At 33.3% G+C, this 18,461-nt stretch overlaps 1 protein-coding gene across 1 annotated transcript; it reads left to right on the forward strand.

The window, feature by feature from the left end:
• Positions 1 to 2,369: 2,369 nt before the first annotated feature.
• Positions 2,370 to 4,233, forward strand: LOC133181449 (uncharacterized). The gene is made up of 2 exons (XM_061315958.1): positions 2,370 to 2,423; positions 2,652 to 4,233. The coding sequence occupies exons 1-2, from the start codon at positions 2,403 to 2,405 to the stop codon at positions 3,357 to 3,359; spliced, it is 729 nt and encodes a 242-aa protein (XP_061171942.1). The 5' UTR covers positions 2,370 to 2,402; the 3' UTR covers positions 3,360 to 4,233.
• Positions 4,234 to 18,461: the final 14,228 nt, after the last annotated feature.

Raw genomic sequence — 18,461 nt, forward strand, 5'->3', positions numbered from 1 at the left:
TATATAAAAATACACAGTAAATACATATTCAACATATTAGTAGTATTTAATATATATAGAGAGAGAGAAGGCAAGGCGAGTAAAATGTTATAAAGTAATTTAATTCCCACATCTGTCAACAGCTTCGATAGCGTAGTGATTGATTGATTGTATATTGTTTTACGTCCCATTCGAGAATTTTTCACTCATATGAAGACATCACTATATACCGGTGAAGGGCTTCAAATTTAGACCTTCATGCGACACTCAGGGCCATTGAGCAGTGAGGGTTCTTTATCGTGGCAACGCCTACCGTGACAAGGGGCCTCGGTTTTTAAGGTCTCATCCTCAGGACCCGCTTCAAAGTGCCGAGCGCTTGGCGAAGGATTAGTTACTATCTATTTTTCATCGACTTAGGTCAGTCGCGGCCGAGATTCGAACTCACGACCTCCCGATCACAGAGCGAGCGCTCTACCGACTGAGCTACATGTACCTTGACAGCCGATAGCGTAGTGAGATAAGTGTCTGCCTATCTTGATGAGGGAACCGGGATCGATTCTTAGTGGCTCCGCTACGATTTTTTTCTTGATATGAAAATAAACTTAGAAAAGGAGAATTTGAACATAGCAAATACCGTTTCAATGTAATTTGCAACTCTCCATTCCTGAAAAATAATGGAGAGCTTAAACAAAAGAGTGAAGTCAGAAGTGGATTGCAACTATATTTCTCTGAGAACGAAAGCCCGGAAGGGTCAAATAGGCTTTCGTATCTTAGTAAAAAAAACTGTTTTATAAGAAACATTCCTGATCGGCAAGACAGTATTTTGTGTACTTTAAAATGAAATATATGGATGTAACGAACAGTATTCAAGCTCAAACGTCCATTCAAACAATACAAATCAGGAGCCAAAAAAAAAACACTGACCTGTAAAACATCAGAGGTGGGATCAGTTGTCATGGAGGAATGAGCATCCGGTCCCCTGCAATCGGTCACACCCGCAATGTGCTCCTTGTCATGATCGGGAAATAACGGGAAAATCCGTTGACAATTAGTGTGTAAATAATGGCCTAAAAATTAGTATAAAAACGTCAGTCAGCATTTGACTTAGTGATAGATTGTATTTGCTGACAAGGTCATTGTATCGACCATAGAACTTACGAAATGATGACTTTAAACGAGACTGTTGATATTCTTGTATTGAATATTGAATCAACTGAGAGATTTAAACTCCATATGCAGATGATGAGGGTAAGGGAATTTGACGATTGTAAAGTTAAAGTCATCACGTTTATACTAAGCTTTGTTGTTATATTACTATTAAGGTCTTTTTCTAACAAAATATTCAAATATGAAACAGATGTGTCAGACTCTGTGGTATCTTTTATGTCAAGCTTACTGGGATATATCGTGTCGACATATGAATAGAAATAACTATTGTTAATTGATAATACGTTCGTCGATATATCTAAATGTCAAGTTGAATGCCACAGCAAGAGTTTAATTTTTCTCATGATTTTGAATAAATTCTGCTTCATATGAATACAAAAATATATCTGCTAATAATGGGACGCAATTGGTACCTATGGGAATTCCAACAGATTGTTGGAATACCTGCTCTCCAAAAACCACATATATAGATATTGTCAATCAGGAACTCAAGCATCTTTTTAATATCAACTTCAGAGTACTTGTGTGTACAATCAGAATTTTTTTTAACAAAATAATTTTGCAAATGACCAATGACAAAGTAAGTAAATTTACGAGTTCAATTTCGCACAAAACAAATTACTCAATACCGTACTCAAAAGTCTGTACAACAACATAACAGTATTGGCATTTCCGGTGACTAGAGACATAAATAGCAGGAATATTTATGCCCCTGTTGTCTCTTTAGTATGGATTAATTTTTTTTCGAAAAAATTATCATCAAATTATTTTTTACAGCTGACACCGGTTTTTACCCTTGACTCCAGTCGCTGCCGCTAGGAAGTACACATGTATAAGTTTGTTTTTTTTTTTTTAAAGAGCGCTCGTGCTCGTTAACCAGTGCTAGGAAACCAGTCAATAAATGTCTCAAGTAGACAATTTTTTGCGCACATATAGAAAATTTGTTTCGAACAGCGTGAAACATGCATATATATCACAAAGAAATTGTTTTTAATTTTATTTTTCGATATTAGCATATTCATTAATATGAAAGGCAAAGGATCGAGTGATCTTTTCTGATTGAAGTTTACCAGTCGTTCATCTGTTTACTCTCACTTTGTTGACCTTTTCTCCAGAAACAATGTGCCAATTTCAACCAATATGGCATTCCTTCCAACGAAGTGTCATTCCCCTTCCAAGAGAAGATAATCAAGGAAAGGAAAGGTCATTTAAAAGTGTACCCTAAAGAATCACTGAGCTACACAAGATAAAACTTAATGTATAACATCGACATTACTGTAAGTAAAATATGCGTCGGCCTTAAAAAAATATGTTGAGTTTGTATATAGCGTGTTGTTATAATTATTTTTTATAAACCGAGAAGGTGAAGGTAGGGGTAAAATATCAAGTCAATTGAAAATATCATTATCACTTGTGCAAAATATTATCATGTACGATGCTAAGCGCTTGGATATGATTATTTTAAGAAAGAATTAAAACTCGTTTGACTTTTTTTTCCGTTTTAGATAAAAACAGAAAAACAGATGGCTATTATAAGTTATGCAAACGCACACAGATCCTCTGGAATATGTTTCCATCTGCGACATGTTGATTTTTCAAATACATCCTTAAGTACAGCATCAGGGATCATGCAAGCTCACATCAATGAGATGCTTGAATATCTTGATTCAAAAATGGAAATAGAAGAGTTTACTGTTGGAAAGACACACACTAGGTCGAAAAGTAATCGGTATTTTCCGGTCAATGACGTTGACTCTTGGAATCTATCGGGAATTCGTTCAGCTTGGAAGAGATTCAGGGAACTGGGATTTCATAACCTTATTGTCGTGTCTGTCGTAGATGAGAACAGAATTCCTCTGCTGAATACATTATGGCCAAGCAATGACACTGAAGATTTTACCATTGCACTGAATCAGAAATTGATCCATTATTATAAAATCACCAAAAAGGACAAAAGACTACGAAATCAAAACTTTGGAGAAGGAGCAAGAAAAGTTCACTCACAGCATGGTGTGTTATTCATCGCAATTAAATACAAAGAGACAACGCGAGATCAATCTAACCCGTGGCTTGACCTTCTGTCCTGTTTTGGATTACTTTTGTCTATAATCGTGTTTGGGGTCATAGATATTATGTGTTACATGCTGAAGCTGTGTATCGGAAAACAGAAAAAATCCCGTAGGAAAAAAGTTAAAAATCTGTCCTTTTTTTAATTTTTTATTTTACCGAATAACAAAACAAAGCGTGCCATAATTTGCTTACAGGTGAATTATTTATGTAATGATGGACTATTTTAATTATTCTATATATATGGTCATTTTGACACCCCCCCCCCCCAATCTATTGCAAGTTAGCAGCAAAAGACCATTCTCTGCCTCCATTGACTCTGCATGTATGTTTAGTGTTTTAGTTCTAGAGAAGTTTAGTTTTTTGTTCCATAAATACTTTAATTGCTCTGTAAAAATCAAATACATTTTTTGGCAACTTTATCGTCTATACTTTCGCTTTGACATATATATTCCATTTTTTTTACCAGTGTAAAGTTTAAATTGAATCAATTTAGTGAGCACTAGATATTATATGTATCTTATTTTAAAACGCAAATCGTGGGTTGTTTTGAAACTTAAACATGGTTGTTGCAAATTGTATTTCATATACAAACTGTGTATTGAAAATCAGGAGGAAAATCAAAGAAAAGATGCTTTATCTAGGATGCTTTCAGAAGGCTAGCTAGTAACAAAGTTTGAAAGGACAGAGATCGATGTAAATTCATATGACATGAAAATCCACGAAGACTAAAAGGACTTCAAGAACGGAAGATTTTCTTGTTGAAATGGAGACTAGATAATGTAGCAAACTCCTCAGAAAAGTGTCCGATCTATGGTTTTAGAAATAGATGCTAGCAATATCAGCATTTCTACTGCATGAATATTGAACTTTGAAATAAAATATGTTATCAACGTTAAAATTTCTCAATAACAATGCCTCAAGAAAAGAGTTTAACTCCTGCATTCGTTGGCATGGATCTCAAGAGAGAGAGAGAGAGAGAGAGAGAGAGAGAAGCAACTTTCTCTTTTAGTTCAATTAGGGGAGACCATACATGTATATAACATGCAATAAGAGCTTTTGATTTTATAAAATTCAACGAAACAAAAATATTATGACGCAATTAAGAAATTTCGCTAATTTTCATTAATGGTGGAGATTTCATTCAGTGTATTATTTTTTATGATAGTAATACATAATAAGTCTAATGGATACATGCATTAAATTGATGAAAAGACTTCTCTGTATCGTTTCCTTGTGTTCGTCAATTTGCAGACTCAGAATGACACATATATTATGAAACAGCCTCATATTATTGCTTGCAATATCATACATTCTAGTTCTTGATCCATTTTATCATTTGTTTCATATTTTGATATTCCACTGATTATAGACGTTTATGGCCAATTATCAAACGGGATGACTTCAGAAGTCTCTAAAACATCAGGTAATTCTTATTTAAATTGTAAGGCACTTTTGCTATAGGTCCGAAAATTACATGTATGTTCACTGTTTGAATCATTTGCTAAAAAAAGGCATTCGGACGCAACTTAATTAACCGTTAGATAGAAATTGTAAACAATTCTCTCTCTCTCTCTCTCTCTCTCTCTCTCTCTCTCTCTCTCTCTGGAAAGTTTGAGCGAAATAGAAAATCTTTTTTAAACAATGATACATAAGTCAAATCAGAATGTAAGCATTTCCACATAGTGTACATTGATGTCGATTAAAGTTGTAAATCCATCATAAAAGACATTTGTGAGATTTAATGAGAACAATAGATCATCGTTATATCTTCAATTTACCTCAGGTGAGCATTTTAAACCACGGGCCTCTTGATTTATTTGTTTATCTTCCCCAAAATATATCCTTAACAAAATCTACCAGGGGTCATGTTTCTACGGGGGTCATTTTTCTTCACGTAGGGTATGCAGATTTTAAGGGTGATGCCACTTTTCTAAAGGCAAAAGGGTCATTTTTCTGCGTCGAATAATGACCAGGGGTCATTTTTGGACGTCGAAAAATGACCCCCGGATATTATTGAACGGTGATCATTATTCGACTTAACACCGGGCGCTTAGCTAAGGAACAGTTTGACGCGGCGAGTCGAACCTCGGGCGTCGAAGTAAAGCGAACGACCTACCACTAGGCTACCGCGATTCGTAAAAGTTCAACTGTGCCTTTAGGTTAAAATATTAATCTACTAATTGGTAATAAAAAGGCTTCTAGCCCAAGGGTTTTATGGTGTACGCAATGCCTATATCATTAGTTACATTGTCTAAAGGTTTATTAGTACTGTAAAACCGTGCTTAAATCTGATGATTCCAGAACAAATAGAATTGAACAATCAACAATTGGCAATTCTTTTTTATTATATGCCATTTTTTGGCAGGTCGTATTATGATATAAGCTTTACTTTACCTCCGTCTGTCTGTCCGTCTGAGATCTTTTTCTTGTCTGGTCGTATCTTTCATTCTGTGAGGCCTACTTTGGAATCATTAGATTTCGTGGTGGCTCAATTTTCGTGGGTAACTTTCATTCACGAATTAACACCCTCCACGAATTAATAAACGCTGGTTGCAATGTTTTATTTCCTTTTGTAGGTGTAAAGAAATACACAAAATTATGTCCCAACGAACCTGTAAAATTTAAGCAATCCACGAAAATTGGCCCCCATGAATTTTAATGATTCTACAGTAACTCCACAAAACTTGGTCACGTGATGCACATTAGAGGTAAGTTGGTTATCGCATCCAAATTAGGTCACTTTTGCCTTATTGTAGAATGTTACAGCTATACACAATCAAAATTGTGTTTGGTCAGATCTGGCAAACTATGAAGTCTGGGACCAATAAATTTTGCCAGTTGATGCATTTTAGGGGAAGGTGTCACCATGACGTCAATTTAGAATTTCTATGCCATTCATAGTGAAATCATGCCTGTATCTTGTCTTGCACATTGAAAAGCCTAGAATCATCCAACTTTATTAGTTGATACATTTTGGGGGAAGGTGTGCTGCTACCCAAAAGAGATCACCATTGTATTATTTTGAAATCTTAAAGCTATGCATAATCATAATGGTGTTTGGATCCTATCTAGCAATGGATCACATGCATCTTTTGGCTATGAATATGCATAAATAGATATGCGTCATGTACATCTACTGCTAGACGGGAATATGATGTACCCTTTTGGGGTACTTTATAAATAAAGATAACGAACAGTGATCAAACTCAAAAATTCAATAAAGAACCATGAACAGGGCAAAGAACGAGGACCTTTGTTTTGTATACACCTGACTAATCATTAAAAAATTGCTATTTAAAATCATTTCCGATACGTTGCAATGTCTCTGTGTCGGATGATTATGGTCATAGGGTAAGATACATAAGTGATTTCTTACAGCAAGTTGCAACGTTTTAAAACAAATTGTATTCCAGTATAGAATAATTATATATCAGTGCAGATACACGTATAAACTTGCAACTTGAAAGTTTTACTAGAAATAATTTACTCAATAAAGATAATTGAGTCCAGTTATCGAAACAATACAACATGATCTTGATTACAACTATACTTAAATATTGCATATTTAAGAAATGTTATTGCCCCAAAATATCTACTTACAACTTTGGGATTTTTTTATTTATCTTTTTTTATTTTATTTTATTTGTTTATTTATTTATTTATTTATTTATTTATTCATTTATTTATTTTGTTAAATAGAACTCTAATAATTTCACCTTTTGTTGAATTGATTTTATAATACATTCTATAAGTCGGCGAAAGACATATATATTTATATATAAGAATTTTTTTCTGATTCAAAACTTACATATGTAGCATAAAGTATGTATATTAACAAATCAAGGTTTAAGTATTTTTTTTTTCGAGTTGGATGAAATACTTGACAGCTTTTTGGTCAATATGGGTGGTTTTGTATCCAATCTCAGATGAATCAAGAGATACGACTGAGCTATTTATAATGCCTTCCAAAACTTATTCGGCATTTAAATCAGCTTGAAAATTGATTGCAACGCTTTGTGTATAACGACATTTTAGAGCCCCCCCCCCCCTTCCTCATTCCCTATCGATAGATAATAAATGTCAACAGATATTCTTTAAAAAATAATAATTTAATTAAATTAATATAAACAAAATCATTTTTGAAAAAAGAACATGTTTCTTTAGGTTATCGATACAAAATCTTCTTAATAATACAATAAACTTCAACTTCATTTTTTTTCCTAACTGGTCCTTCATTCATGCATGTTTCTAGTACAAGTGTAGTCCATCGACAATCTTTTATATGCCAATCTTACTAATTTGAATTATAGCATTTATTTTCATTGTCTGACGTTATTCCTTTCTCAATTTAGAAAATAAAGCAATAAATGGATATCATAACTTATGCAAACGCACACAACTCAACTGGAATATGTTCCTACTTACAACATATAGACTTTTCATATACATCCCTTGATACAGCTTCAGGGATCATGCAAGCTCACATTGATGAGGTGCTTGAAGATCTTCATTCAAAAAAAGAAATAGAGACGTTCACAGTTGGAAAAACGCATACTAGGTCAAAAAATAATTGGTTTTTTCCAGTCGATAACATGAACTCTTGGAATCTATCGGGAATTCGTTCAGCTTGGAGGAGATTCAGGGATGCTGGATATCATAACCTTATCGTACTGTCCGTCATAGATGAGCACCAGTTTCCTCTGCTGAATGCTTTATGGCCAAGCAACGACACTGAAGATTTTACCATTGCACTGAAACAGAAATTAATCCATTATTATAAAATCATCAAAAAAGACAAAAGACTACGAAATCAAAACTTTGGAGAAGGAGCAAGAAAAGTCCACTCACATCATGGTGTGTTGTTCATCGCCGTTAAATACAAAGAGACAATGGATGATCAATCTAACTGGTGGCATGCCTGCCTGTGTTGTTGTGGAATTATGTGTTTTTTGGGATCTGGGGAGTTTATGGTCTTTGGTATTCTCCTTCTCATATTTATACTGTGTTTTAGAAAAAATTTTGAAGGGAAGAATAAATAGTTTGTCTTTTATGAATTACCTAATTGTCGAAAATCATAAATCTAGGTTTAAGAATTGTTGTAATTTTATAAGTGTAATAAATGTTTTCTCGTTGTTTCCTATAATACGTCTGTTTAGTGATTGGCTATAGATAATCCTTTGCTTGTTTACAAAATACATCAAGAGCACTGTTCAGTCATTGTTCTTTTCCTATAATTATTTACCTATAATAATTCAAGATTCTTTCTGAAATAAAGATTTAACTCAATTGTCTTTTTTAAAAAAAAAAAAAAAAAAAAAAAAAAAAAAAAGAAGAGATTGCAACTAAGTAAGTTCTCAAAGGATAAACTGAAATTTATGTAAAAAGAATCACACAAAGAATAGAATGTAATATTGTCTATGACTTCATAAGGTAAATTCTTTCCATTTTCAAAAATCGCATTGGTCTTACTTAATTGAGGTCTGTCACCAGTTTCCGTCATATATTTATGACTAACTTAAAAGGGGGCATATTGTTTTGCATATGTCGATCGATCGGTGGAACACGTGTTGTCCGATCAATACACTGAAAACCCTTTGTTTGACTGACATCTAACTTTGTACACTGGTTCCCTCTAAGGAGTAGGTACATACACATGATCCTTTTTGATTGCGAGGACATAAGATCATAGGCCAAACGGCTCAAGACATGGGAAGATATTTTGGTCAATAAAACCCTGTGCTTGACAGACAACAAACTTGATACATTGGTTCCACTTAAGAACAAGCAAATTCAAATGTGGTCCCCCGCTTTCGATGTCTTAGTTTATGGGATGCCATTATTAACGGCATATTGTAACTGCCTTGTTTGTGTGTCCTGTACTGTCTATGCATCGTACAAAAAGACATAAATTATTGAATTAATAACAGTTATTGCAAAGATTATAGCTTCTTAAAACTACATCAAACTTCAAGATCAAGGTTATGAGGTCAAATATAATACAATTCATGCTAAAGGTCTTGTCACAAGTAATGCACATGTGAAAAATAATATCAAAAACCAGAGTATACAATCGGAAAGGTCTTGAAACAGATAATGCACATGTCAAATGTAAGTGCCATATTTTTCTCTCAATCAAAAGTTATCAGCAATGTTAATTTTTGAAAATTAGGTCAAACTTCAAGGTCAAGGGGTTAAAAATGATAGTGCATTTTGAAATGCTTGTTACAGGTAATGCACGTGTTAAATATGAATGCCCTATCTTTGCTCCTTCAAAAGTTAGCAACACTGATAAAATGTTTGAAAATTACTTTGTAGGTCAAACTTGAAAGTGAAGGTCACGGGGTCAAATATTCCACATTTGGAAACATTTTGACACAGTTAATGCACTTGTTAAATATGAACACCTATCATTTGTCATTCAAAAGTAATCATCAAAGTTAATTTTATGAAAATTAGGTCAAACACAAAGGTCAAAGTCAAGGGGTCAAAAATCATAGCATGCTCGGAAACATCCTGTCACGGGTAATGCACTTGTCAAATATGAAATCCCTATCTTTTCTCAATCAAAAGTTATAAGCAAAGATATTTTTTTTGAAAAGTAGGTCAAACTTCAAGGTCACGGGGGCAAAAAACAGGGTATATTTGGAAAGGTCTTTTCCCAAGTAATGTACATATACCATATGAAAGCCCTATCTTTTCTATTTGAAAAGATATGAACAATTTAAAGTAATGTTAAAATTTTTGAAAAGTAGGTCAAACTTCGAGGCAAAGGGGTCACAAATCATAGTATATTTGAAAAAGCTTAGTCACGTGTAATGCACATGTCAAATATGAAAGCCCTGTCTCTTCTCAATTAAATGTTATAAACAAAGATAACATTTTTGAAAAGTAGGTCAAACTTCAAGGTCAAGGTCCAGGATCAAAAATTATCAAATACTTAGAAAGAACTTGTCACAGGTAATACACATATTTAATATTAAAGCCATATCTTTTCTCTTTCAAAAGTTATGACCAATTTAAAGTTAAGTTAAAATTTTGGAAAAGTAGGTCAAACTTGAGATCAAGGTCACGGGGATAAAAATCATAGTAGGCCTATATTTAGAAAGGTTTTATCATAGGTAATGTAGATTTAAATTATCAAAGCCCCATTTCTTCTCATTCAAAAGTTATGACCAAGGTTAAAGTGTTTATGAGAGACTGACAAAGGAATGAGATTTAATGTCCCCTCGCTTTCGCGAAAGCTAGGGACAAATAAATAACCCCTATTGATTTTGAGGTTATAAGGTTAAAGGTCAAGGATCAAACTGAGCACTAGAAGGTATTGACTGCTCAGTATCTTGAGAACCCTTTGTTTGTCAGATATCAGATTTGGTACAGTGGTACCCTCTAAGAAGTAAACTACCCCTAATGATATCGCAGTCTTATAGAGATAAAAATTCGAAGTATTTTTCCCCTGAGTAGTAGGTTGCCCATTTTCAGTGTTGTTAAAGACATTCTAAGTTTGAAGTTGACCATTTTAAATATTGCCACATGAGGGCATATACAGTATATTTCTCAAACATTGATTGATTTGCTATACACCTAATAAAATTGGTTGTGAATACATATATGCGATTGAAAATAGGATACAAGATCATTGTCCACATATGTTGTTTAACGTCCCTTTCGAAAATTTAGGTAAATTGCGATAAATTTTACTTACGCATGGTACTTATGGCTATAGCGGCTAGGGTTCTTTATCGTGCCAACTCCTACCCGACATATCCGAAAGAACTGTGACTTTCACTTCTAATGCCAGTCTCCATTGGCAAAGTCTTTTGGTTTGACGCAGTGTCGGGAAAAAAATCAAGTCCGCACATCCCGACTACGAAGAGAGCGCCTTACCACTAGGCTACTGTCACTGGTACAGGTAAGTATGAGTATCACAATAAGCCCTGGCAGTAACAAATTCTACCAACTGGAGATAGCGGTCTTTTCGACGATGCTTTCAGACGAGGTCCATTTTGAAACTAGTCCCCTACCGGCAAGTGTTACAATGTATCTGGTTCCCGTTAAAAATTGAAAATGCCGTAATTCCGTCAAAAATCAATGAAACGGAAAGAAATGCGAACTTGATCTATAACTCATCAAGGTAAAGTCATAAGCCAAAAATCAGCTCGATATCTGCAAGCGTTTAGAAAAAATTGTGGAAAACCCAGAAAAATTTAAGAGGCCGTAATTCCGTCAAAGATCATTGAAGCGGAACGAAAAGATAAATTTGATCTGTAACTCATCAGGATACACTCACATACCTAAAATCAGCTCAATATCTGCAAGCGTTTAGGAAAAAAAAGTGCTGAAAACCAAGTGGGACAGACTGACAGACAGACAGACTCAGAGGAAACCTATAGTCCCCTCCGGTTTCACTATATGAGCTATATTTTTATAGCGTGATTATTATAAACTTTAAAGGTAATGTAAAGGGGCTGAGACACAGATTTGAAACTCATATTTCTTAAATTTTCTAAATAATATCATGTCTTATATGTTGTTAGAGCATTTCACACCGAAATATTTTCAAAGCGTATTAAGGAAATTCTTTTATCTGGAAATCATTAAAACTACGATTTTCGGGACGCTTTTGATTGACACATATCCTTGCACTTTCACAAAGTAAATTTTATCCATATACTTAAGAAAATCAGAAATTTTGTTGTGTGTTAATGAAAAATATGAAAACTGTAGCCCAGAAAGTTCAGAGGAGAAATGCGAGAAAGCAAAACCAACTCACCAGTATTGTCAGTCCGTGCTCAGTGATGTGTGCAGACTAAACAAATTGAACACACCCGGTAAAACGTAAACACTAACAACAAGCATTCTGAGAGTATTGCATTAGCAATACTAGTCCCCTACCGGCAAGTGTAATCTGGTTCTCGTTCAAAATTGAAAATGCCATAATTCCGTCAAAGATCATTGAAGCGGAACAAAATGCAAATTTGATCTGTAACTCATCAAAATACACTCACATACCAAAAATCAGCCCAATATCTGCAAGCGTTTGGGGAAAAAAGTGCAGACGGACGGACAGACGCAGAGGAAACCTATAGTCCCTTACGGTTTCAACGGTAGGGGACTAATAACAGAGCTCGTGCCTTGTTTACAAACATATGTGTTTGGCGTGATGTTATGAAGAATGTCGTTGTCATTGAATTCTTAAAATATTCATTTAAGTTCAAATCATTAAACTAATGTTATTTTTTAAATAAAACTAGGCATTTAAAACTGTAAACAATGCAACTGTGTCCAGGCCCCTTTAACTGCATTCTGAAAAAAAAAATCAAGATTTGTATGTGGAAAATGTAAAACAGCTACTTACAGAAATATCTGCGTAATATGTTTAATGCAAAACAAATAAACACAATGTGTCCTCGTTTCATATCTTTTCTGTACAAATAAGCCTATCTTTAGTAAACGTGTACTTTAAGTGCCATATCTAATTCGAACTATCATCTGACTGGATAATAAGCATCATTCACGGTAGGATCTGGAAATTTATTATTATAAACATTTTGTTTCAAGCTGTTAATATGAAGTATTTGAAATATTCTATCAATCATATGATTTTTCTTAAAAAAGGATAACATTTTGTTTTATGACAATTGTAAATTGTTCTTTCCAAAACCAAATATGTAGTAGCTCATGATGTTAAAACCTTTAACAAGTTTCATTACTGTAAACCAACTATTATTCGCGACATCTTTTATTCACGATTCTCTAGTTTGGAAGCCATCCGCGACAACTCATTTTCGCGATGAAGGTAGCATTCTACATAAATGCATAGGTGAATCATTGGTTCGCGAGAAGAAATATTCGCGAGTAAAAGAAGCTCGCAAAATTCGTGGGTATTTCTCGCTTGCGAATAAAAGTTGGTTTACAGTATTAAACATTCTCTTGTAATTTTTTTATATTTTATAAATGTGATTTATACAATTTCATAAATACATGCATCAAGAAAGATAGACTTTTCAGGAATATTTAATTATAAAAAAGGCTTTTTGTAGTGAATCTGTGTGTATATTATGTGATAGATTTAAACGACGAGGCTGAATGACATCAAATTATACTACGAAATATTTATACATACGATGACGTAGAATATTTTAACATCATCCGATGTAGGTTTCTTGGAGTCTAACATACATGTACAAATCCGTGGAAAGTCTTGAACCCCATATTTCATTTAAATTCTTTTATGAATCCAAGTCTTGTAATTGTGGAATAGTTTTTAAGATATCAAATATACAATTTGAGATATGGAAATTAGTAAAATATTTATGCAATAACAAATCGATATAGTGTACAATATTTCATTTAGAAGATAAGATTTTTTATACCAAAATTTAAATAAAACAAAGAAAGCAATTGAAATATAAATACAGCATTTGTCATCTATTATGGATCAAAAAATAAATTTTTCCTCTTTATTAAAGACTTTGTCCCTGTTAACTATGAAATATCGATAATAAGAGACAAATAACTAAGAGAGAGAGATCTTATGTTTTTAAACAAAAATATTTCTTATTATGGTCAGGCCAATTTTGTATTCTGCATTCTTTATGATAGCTGAAAATTTTAGAAGTTTTTAACACGCATCAAAAGGGCAAAATCCTTAAACTAAAGATACTATAAGCACTGAGCTCACAAAATATCCCAGGTCACATATGAGCATAATTCTTCACAGACTTCCTGGAAGTTTTGTGCTTATAAAAGATAATGATTAACCGTTGCATTTTCAGTCTGCGAAAGTAAAACTTCAACAGGAGTATGTCCTATAAGGTTTTGATGTACTCAATAATTAAAGGGAGGGGGAATCTTTATAGTATATTAATCTAATTTAAATACTATTGAAATACTACGTATATGAAAAGGTTTCCCACGTGATCTACATGTCATATCCGGGTAAATATTCAGTACTGTTTTGTTTCATTGCTTATGATCAAATATAATAGAACCTTCCGGCATGTTGACAAAAGAATATTAAGCCGTTTATCATGTTATGATGCAAAGTGTTCGGGGAATGCCCTTTATCATTCTTCTGTAAATACGAAATAAGGACAAATAGGCATGCATGTGTATATAACCTGGAAACCTGATAACTAAATTCATACTAAAATTTGTTGACTACAGCAATATTACTATTAATCTTTAAAAAAAATATTTACATAACTATAATATATATATTTCTGTTTATAATAATTTTTCCAAGCAACAAACAAACTTGATATTATTTTTTTCCATGATAATTCTAAGTCGGAAACTTTCAATTTCATTTTGTACTAAATTCTTTAAAAAAAAATAAATCAAATCTTTTTTTGGTTCTATGTCTGATAAATATCAAAAATGAATTTCACTGAATTTTAAAATCCTGTGCATTTCTAAAATTGATATGTTTGTTTAATTGACGTAGGAAGGGATGAAAAGGATCGCAGAAAAATAGAAAAAAAAAAATAACACACACACACACACACAAACACACAAAAGACATGATTTTTACCATACTATAGTAGAGAAATATATGCGACAAATTGTATGTACCACATCTAAATTTAATTTTGAACCAAAAAAAAACAAACAAACAAACAAAACAAACAAAAAACAAAACAAAACAAAAAACATACAATTAATCAATGCATTGTGATTTTGCTAACCATCTGAGGACTGAAAACATTCCATCAAATGGATTTTCCAAAGTACTTCCATCATTGATTGATTGTTTGTTGTTTTATGTCCCATCCTAAAACATTTTACTCATATAGAGACGTCATCACTGGTGAATGGTTTCAAATTTAGACCTTTACTTGTCACTCAGGGCCATTGAGTAGTGAGGGATCTTTATAGTGCCAACGCCCACCATGACACAGGGTCTCGGTTTTAAGGTCTCATCCAAAATATCTGCAACTTTCACTTCAAATTGCCGAGCGCTTTGCGAAGGAACAGCTGCTTCCTATTTTTTACCGACTTATGGTCTGTCGCGGCCGGGCTTGAACACTCGACATTCCGATCACGGAACGAGCTCTCTACCGATTGAGCAAGTACTTTCATGAGAATTCAACAAAAGTTAAATATATTGTTTGATACTCTGAATATATTCCTTGATAATACACTCTTCTTTGGAGTGCAGAAGCATGGGATTTGTTTCTTACAAATTTCAGTTGCATTATTAATAATATTGACTAAACTCTTATCTAAAGCGACAATTGTGAAAATTATTGCTTAAAACCAAATCTTGCTTAAAATCTTTATCTTAGTTTACCCCCCATTTACATGAAGCTGCACATCCTTCCTAAATAACATATCCATATTTCATAGTATGTTCCGATTGTGAGTCCTTTTATTGTAATGCAATGTAATATTTATATGGGTTTTTTTTTTTTTTTTTGAATGACATAAAAAGTTGTGCAAATTAGGTAGAATGTATCGCACATGACATAATATCTCGTGCGAACGACATACTGTGGATATATTTCCTAATGATAAAAAGGTGAAGATAACGAATTCTGATGATTTTAAAACATCCACAAACAAAACAGTTCTGTTAACAGGGCATAAAAAAGGACCCCTGAAAATTGCAGAGGCAGGATCAGGTGCCTAGAAAGAGTAAGCTTCCCCTGTTGACACGTCACACCCGCCGTGAGCCCTATGAATAAATCAGTTGATATTCCCTTGTCGAATTCAGTATAGAAAAAAGGCCAAACGATTCACTCAATTATAGGTTATATTTGTTGACAGGGTCATTGATACGAACATTGAATTTATGAAATGCTGACTTTAAAAGAGGTTATTGAAACCCCTGTTACATCAACTTACATGTATCTCTCTGTAGTCTGCCTCGAATTAAAAATTAATCGTGTTCTTGGGTATCGAATACTTTTGTAGACGTTCACATCATATGCAAATGATAGCGGAATATTACTACATAATTAAGAAAAGTTGACGATGATAAAAGCTGAAGTCATCCCGCTTGTCAGACAATTTAGTCGTAATTGGTCTTTATCGTCTATAGTCAGTAGGACGTCCACATATGAAGCAGACGTGGCAAACATAAAAAGGACAGAAAATTTCTGCATGTCTGTAATACATACAAACGTATAATGTGCATTCAATTTTATTTATAAACAGTTGTCTATGGAAATTTCTTTTCAAATATATAGAAGTAACAAAGAAGAATCCCAGTATGATGTACATAATTATGTACATTCAAGTCTGTTGACATGGTCGTCTGAGAAAAGGATACATACATGTAAGAGGAATAATTTTCTTTAGAATTCTACTTTTAAGCAGTAATACATTCGTCAAATCAATATGGAAACATTTCCATACAGTGTATATTGAAGTAGATAAATGTTTTCAATTTATCATTGAAGAAAGACTATTTTATTGACCTTCCAGGTGAATATAAGGATTTATTTTTCCTACATTAAACAAAAAATAGATTGAAAACAACTCTGAATAGTTATTTCACCTGCATCCGAATTCCATTCAAGTGAACATAATATTCAGGTTTAAAGAATCGGAGAAGGGGGGATTGCCCCCCCCCCTTTTCTGAATGTGAATTTTAGCAATCTCTAGTTTGAAAATGTTCATTGAAAGTCTTGTAACCACACACTCTTTTTATACAGTATAGTTAAAAACATTTAATTTTTTGTTTTGCTTGAAAATGGTCATTGCAAGTCTGGTTGCACTACCCCCAACTTTTTGATACAGTAGAGTTAAAGGAAATCCCCTTACATCAATAGACTTTTAAAGAGGTTCATCAAAGATATTTTTAGGTAACTTGTCATTTTGCCTCTTATAATGCCCCATTTCCCCTTTCGATGCTATGCCTGACATTTATTTTTTCTACATTGCACCAAAACTAGGATTCAAATGCAAAATTAATACTGTTTATGCTCATGTTGACTCCGATTCTCTCACTGTGTTTTGTTAGGACTTGAACAAATGTAAACAAGAAACTTGACATGTCTGCTTAATCAGATTGTATCAATTTAATCAATGAATCATAAACAATTATTGTTGTTTTCTCTGTCAGTGCAACGATTTTCCACCATCGAAAAACAATGTTCACCTCGCCCTTTGGGCTCGATAAATCTTTTACTCCTCTGAATCATCGCATTGACCTTAAAAGCAGCAATAATTGTATAATGTACATGTAATGAGATCAATATATCATCGATTTATTCCCAATTCAGCTCAGGTGAGCATTTTGGCCAACAGGTCTCTTAATTTATTATTTTTATTTTGCCCCTAGAAATTTCAACCTTAATCCTCTTTAATCCCCAAGGGGTCATTATTCTACGGGGGTCATTTTTCTTCACGTGGGGTAAGCAGATTTTTAGGGTGGTGACAATTTTTCTACGGGCAAAAGGGTCATTTTTTAACATCGAATAATGACCGGGGATCATTTTTCGCCGTTGAATAATGACCGGGGTCATTATTCGATGTCAAAAAATGACCCCCAGTCATTATTCTATGAGGGTTATTATTCGTCTTTACACCTTCACAAAAGTGAAACTCAATGATCTGTCTGGTGTGACGTTAAAAACCCAGGTCTGTGTTGGCATGATAAAGAACTCTCACTGCTCAATGGCTCTGAGTGCCAAGTAGAATCCTGAGACACCAGATCATGTTCCTTTTTTCAGTGTAGTTCTGATGTAATTACTTTGATAACAATTTTTTAATGTTTATTTTAATGATAAAAAATAAAATAAAAAATTTAAAAAACATCTGGATTGATAAAAGTGAAAAAGAGACAGATCTCAATAATATAACTGTTACTTATTTAGTACTTAATTATTCACATTGATCCTCGTTGATCAAAGATTTACTTATTAATATGATAGAAGTCATTTCTTTGTTGAACTTAGACCTTTAAAAAAAAGCGTTGCACAATATGGATCTGAAAAACAGACAGATCGTGTAATTGATAGATTTTTTTGATAAAATGTTCTTTGTGTCTTTTTTTCGAAATAGAAAACAAAGAATCGTATTCTGAAAAAAGTTTTTCCATGTTGGGGAGCAAAACATCAAATGTTGCATTCCTGACATAAATGGGTATGCACAGATACCTGACTTAATTTATCAATGTTGTTTGTGATTCATATAATATTTTTTTAACTTTTAAATGATATACATGTATCATTTATTGTTTTATATTTTGAAAATTCTTTTCTGACTTGACTGTCATGCAGGTTTTTAAAATTAATGTT

The sequence above is a fragment of the Saccostrea echinata genome, unplaced genomic scaffold, assembly GCF_033153115.1.
Source record: "Saccostrea echinata isolate AGI-Se365-2 ecotype Australia unplaced genomic scaffold, CSIRO_AGI_Sech_v1 ptg000008l, whole genome shotgun sequence".
Taxonomy (NCBI): domain Eukaryota; kingdom Metazoa; phylum Mollusca; class Bivalvia; order Ostreida; family Ostreidae; genus Saccostrea; species Saccostrea echinata.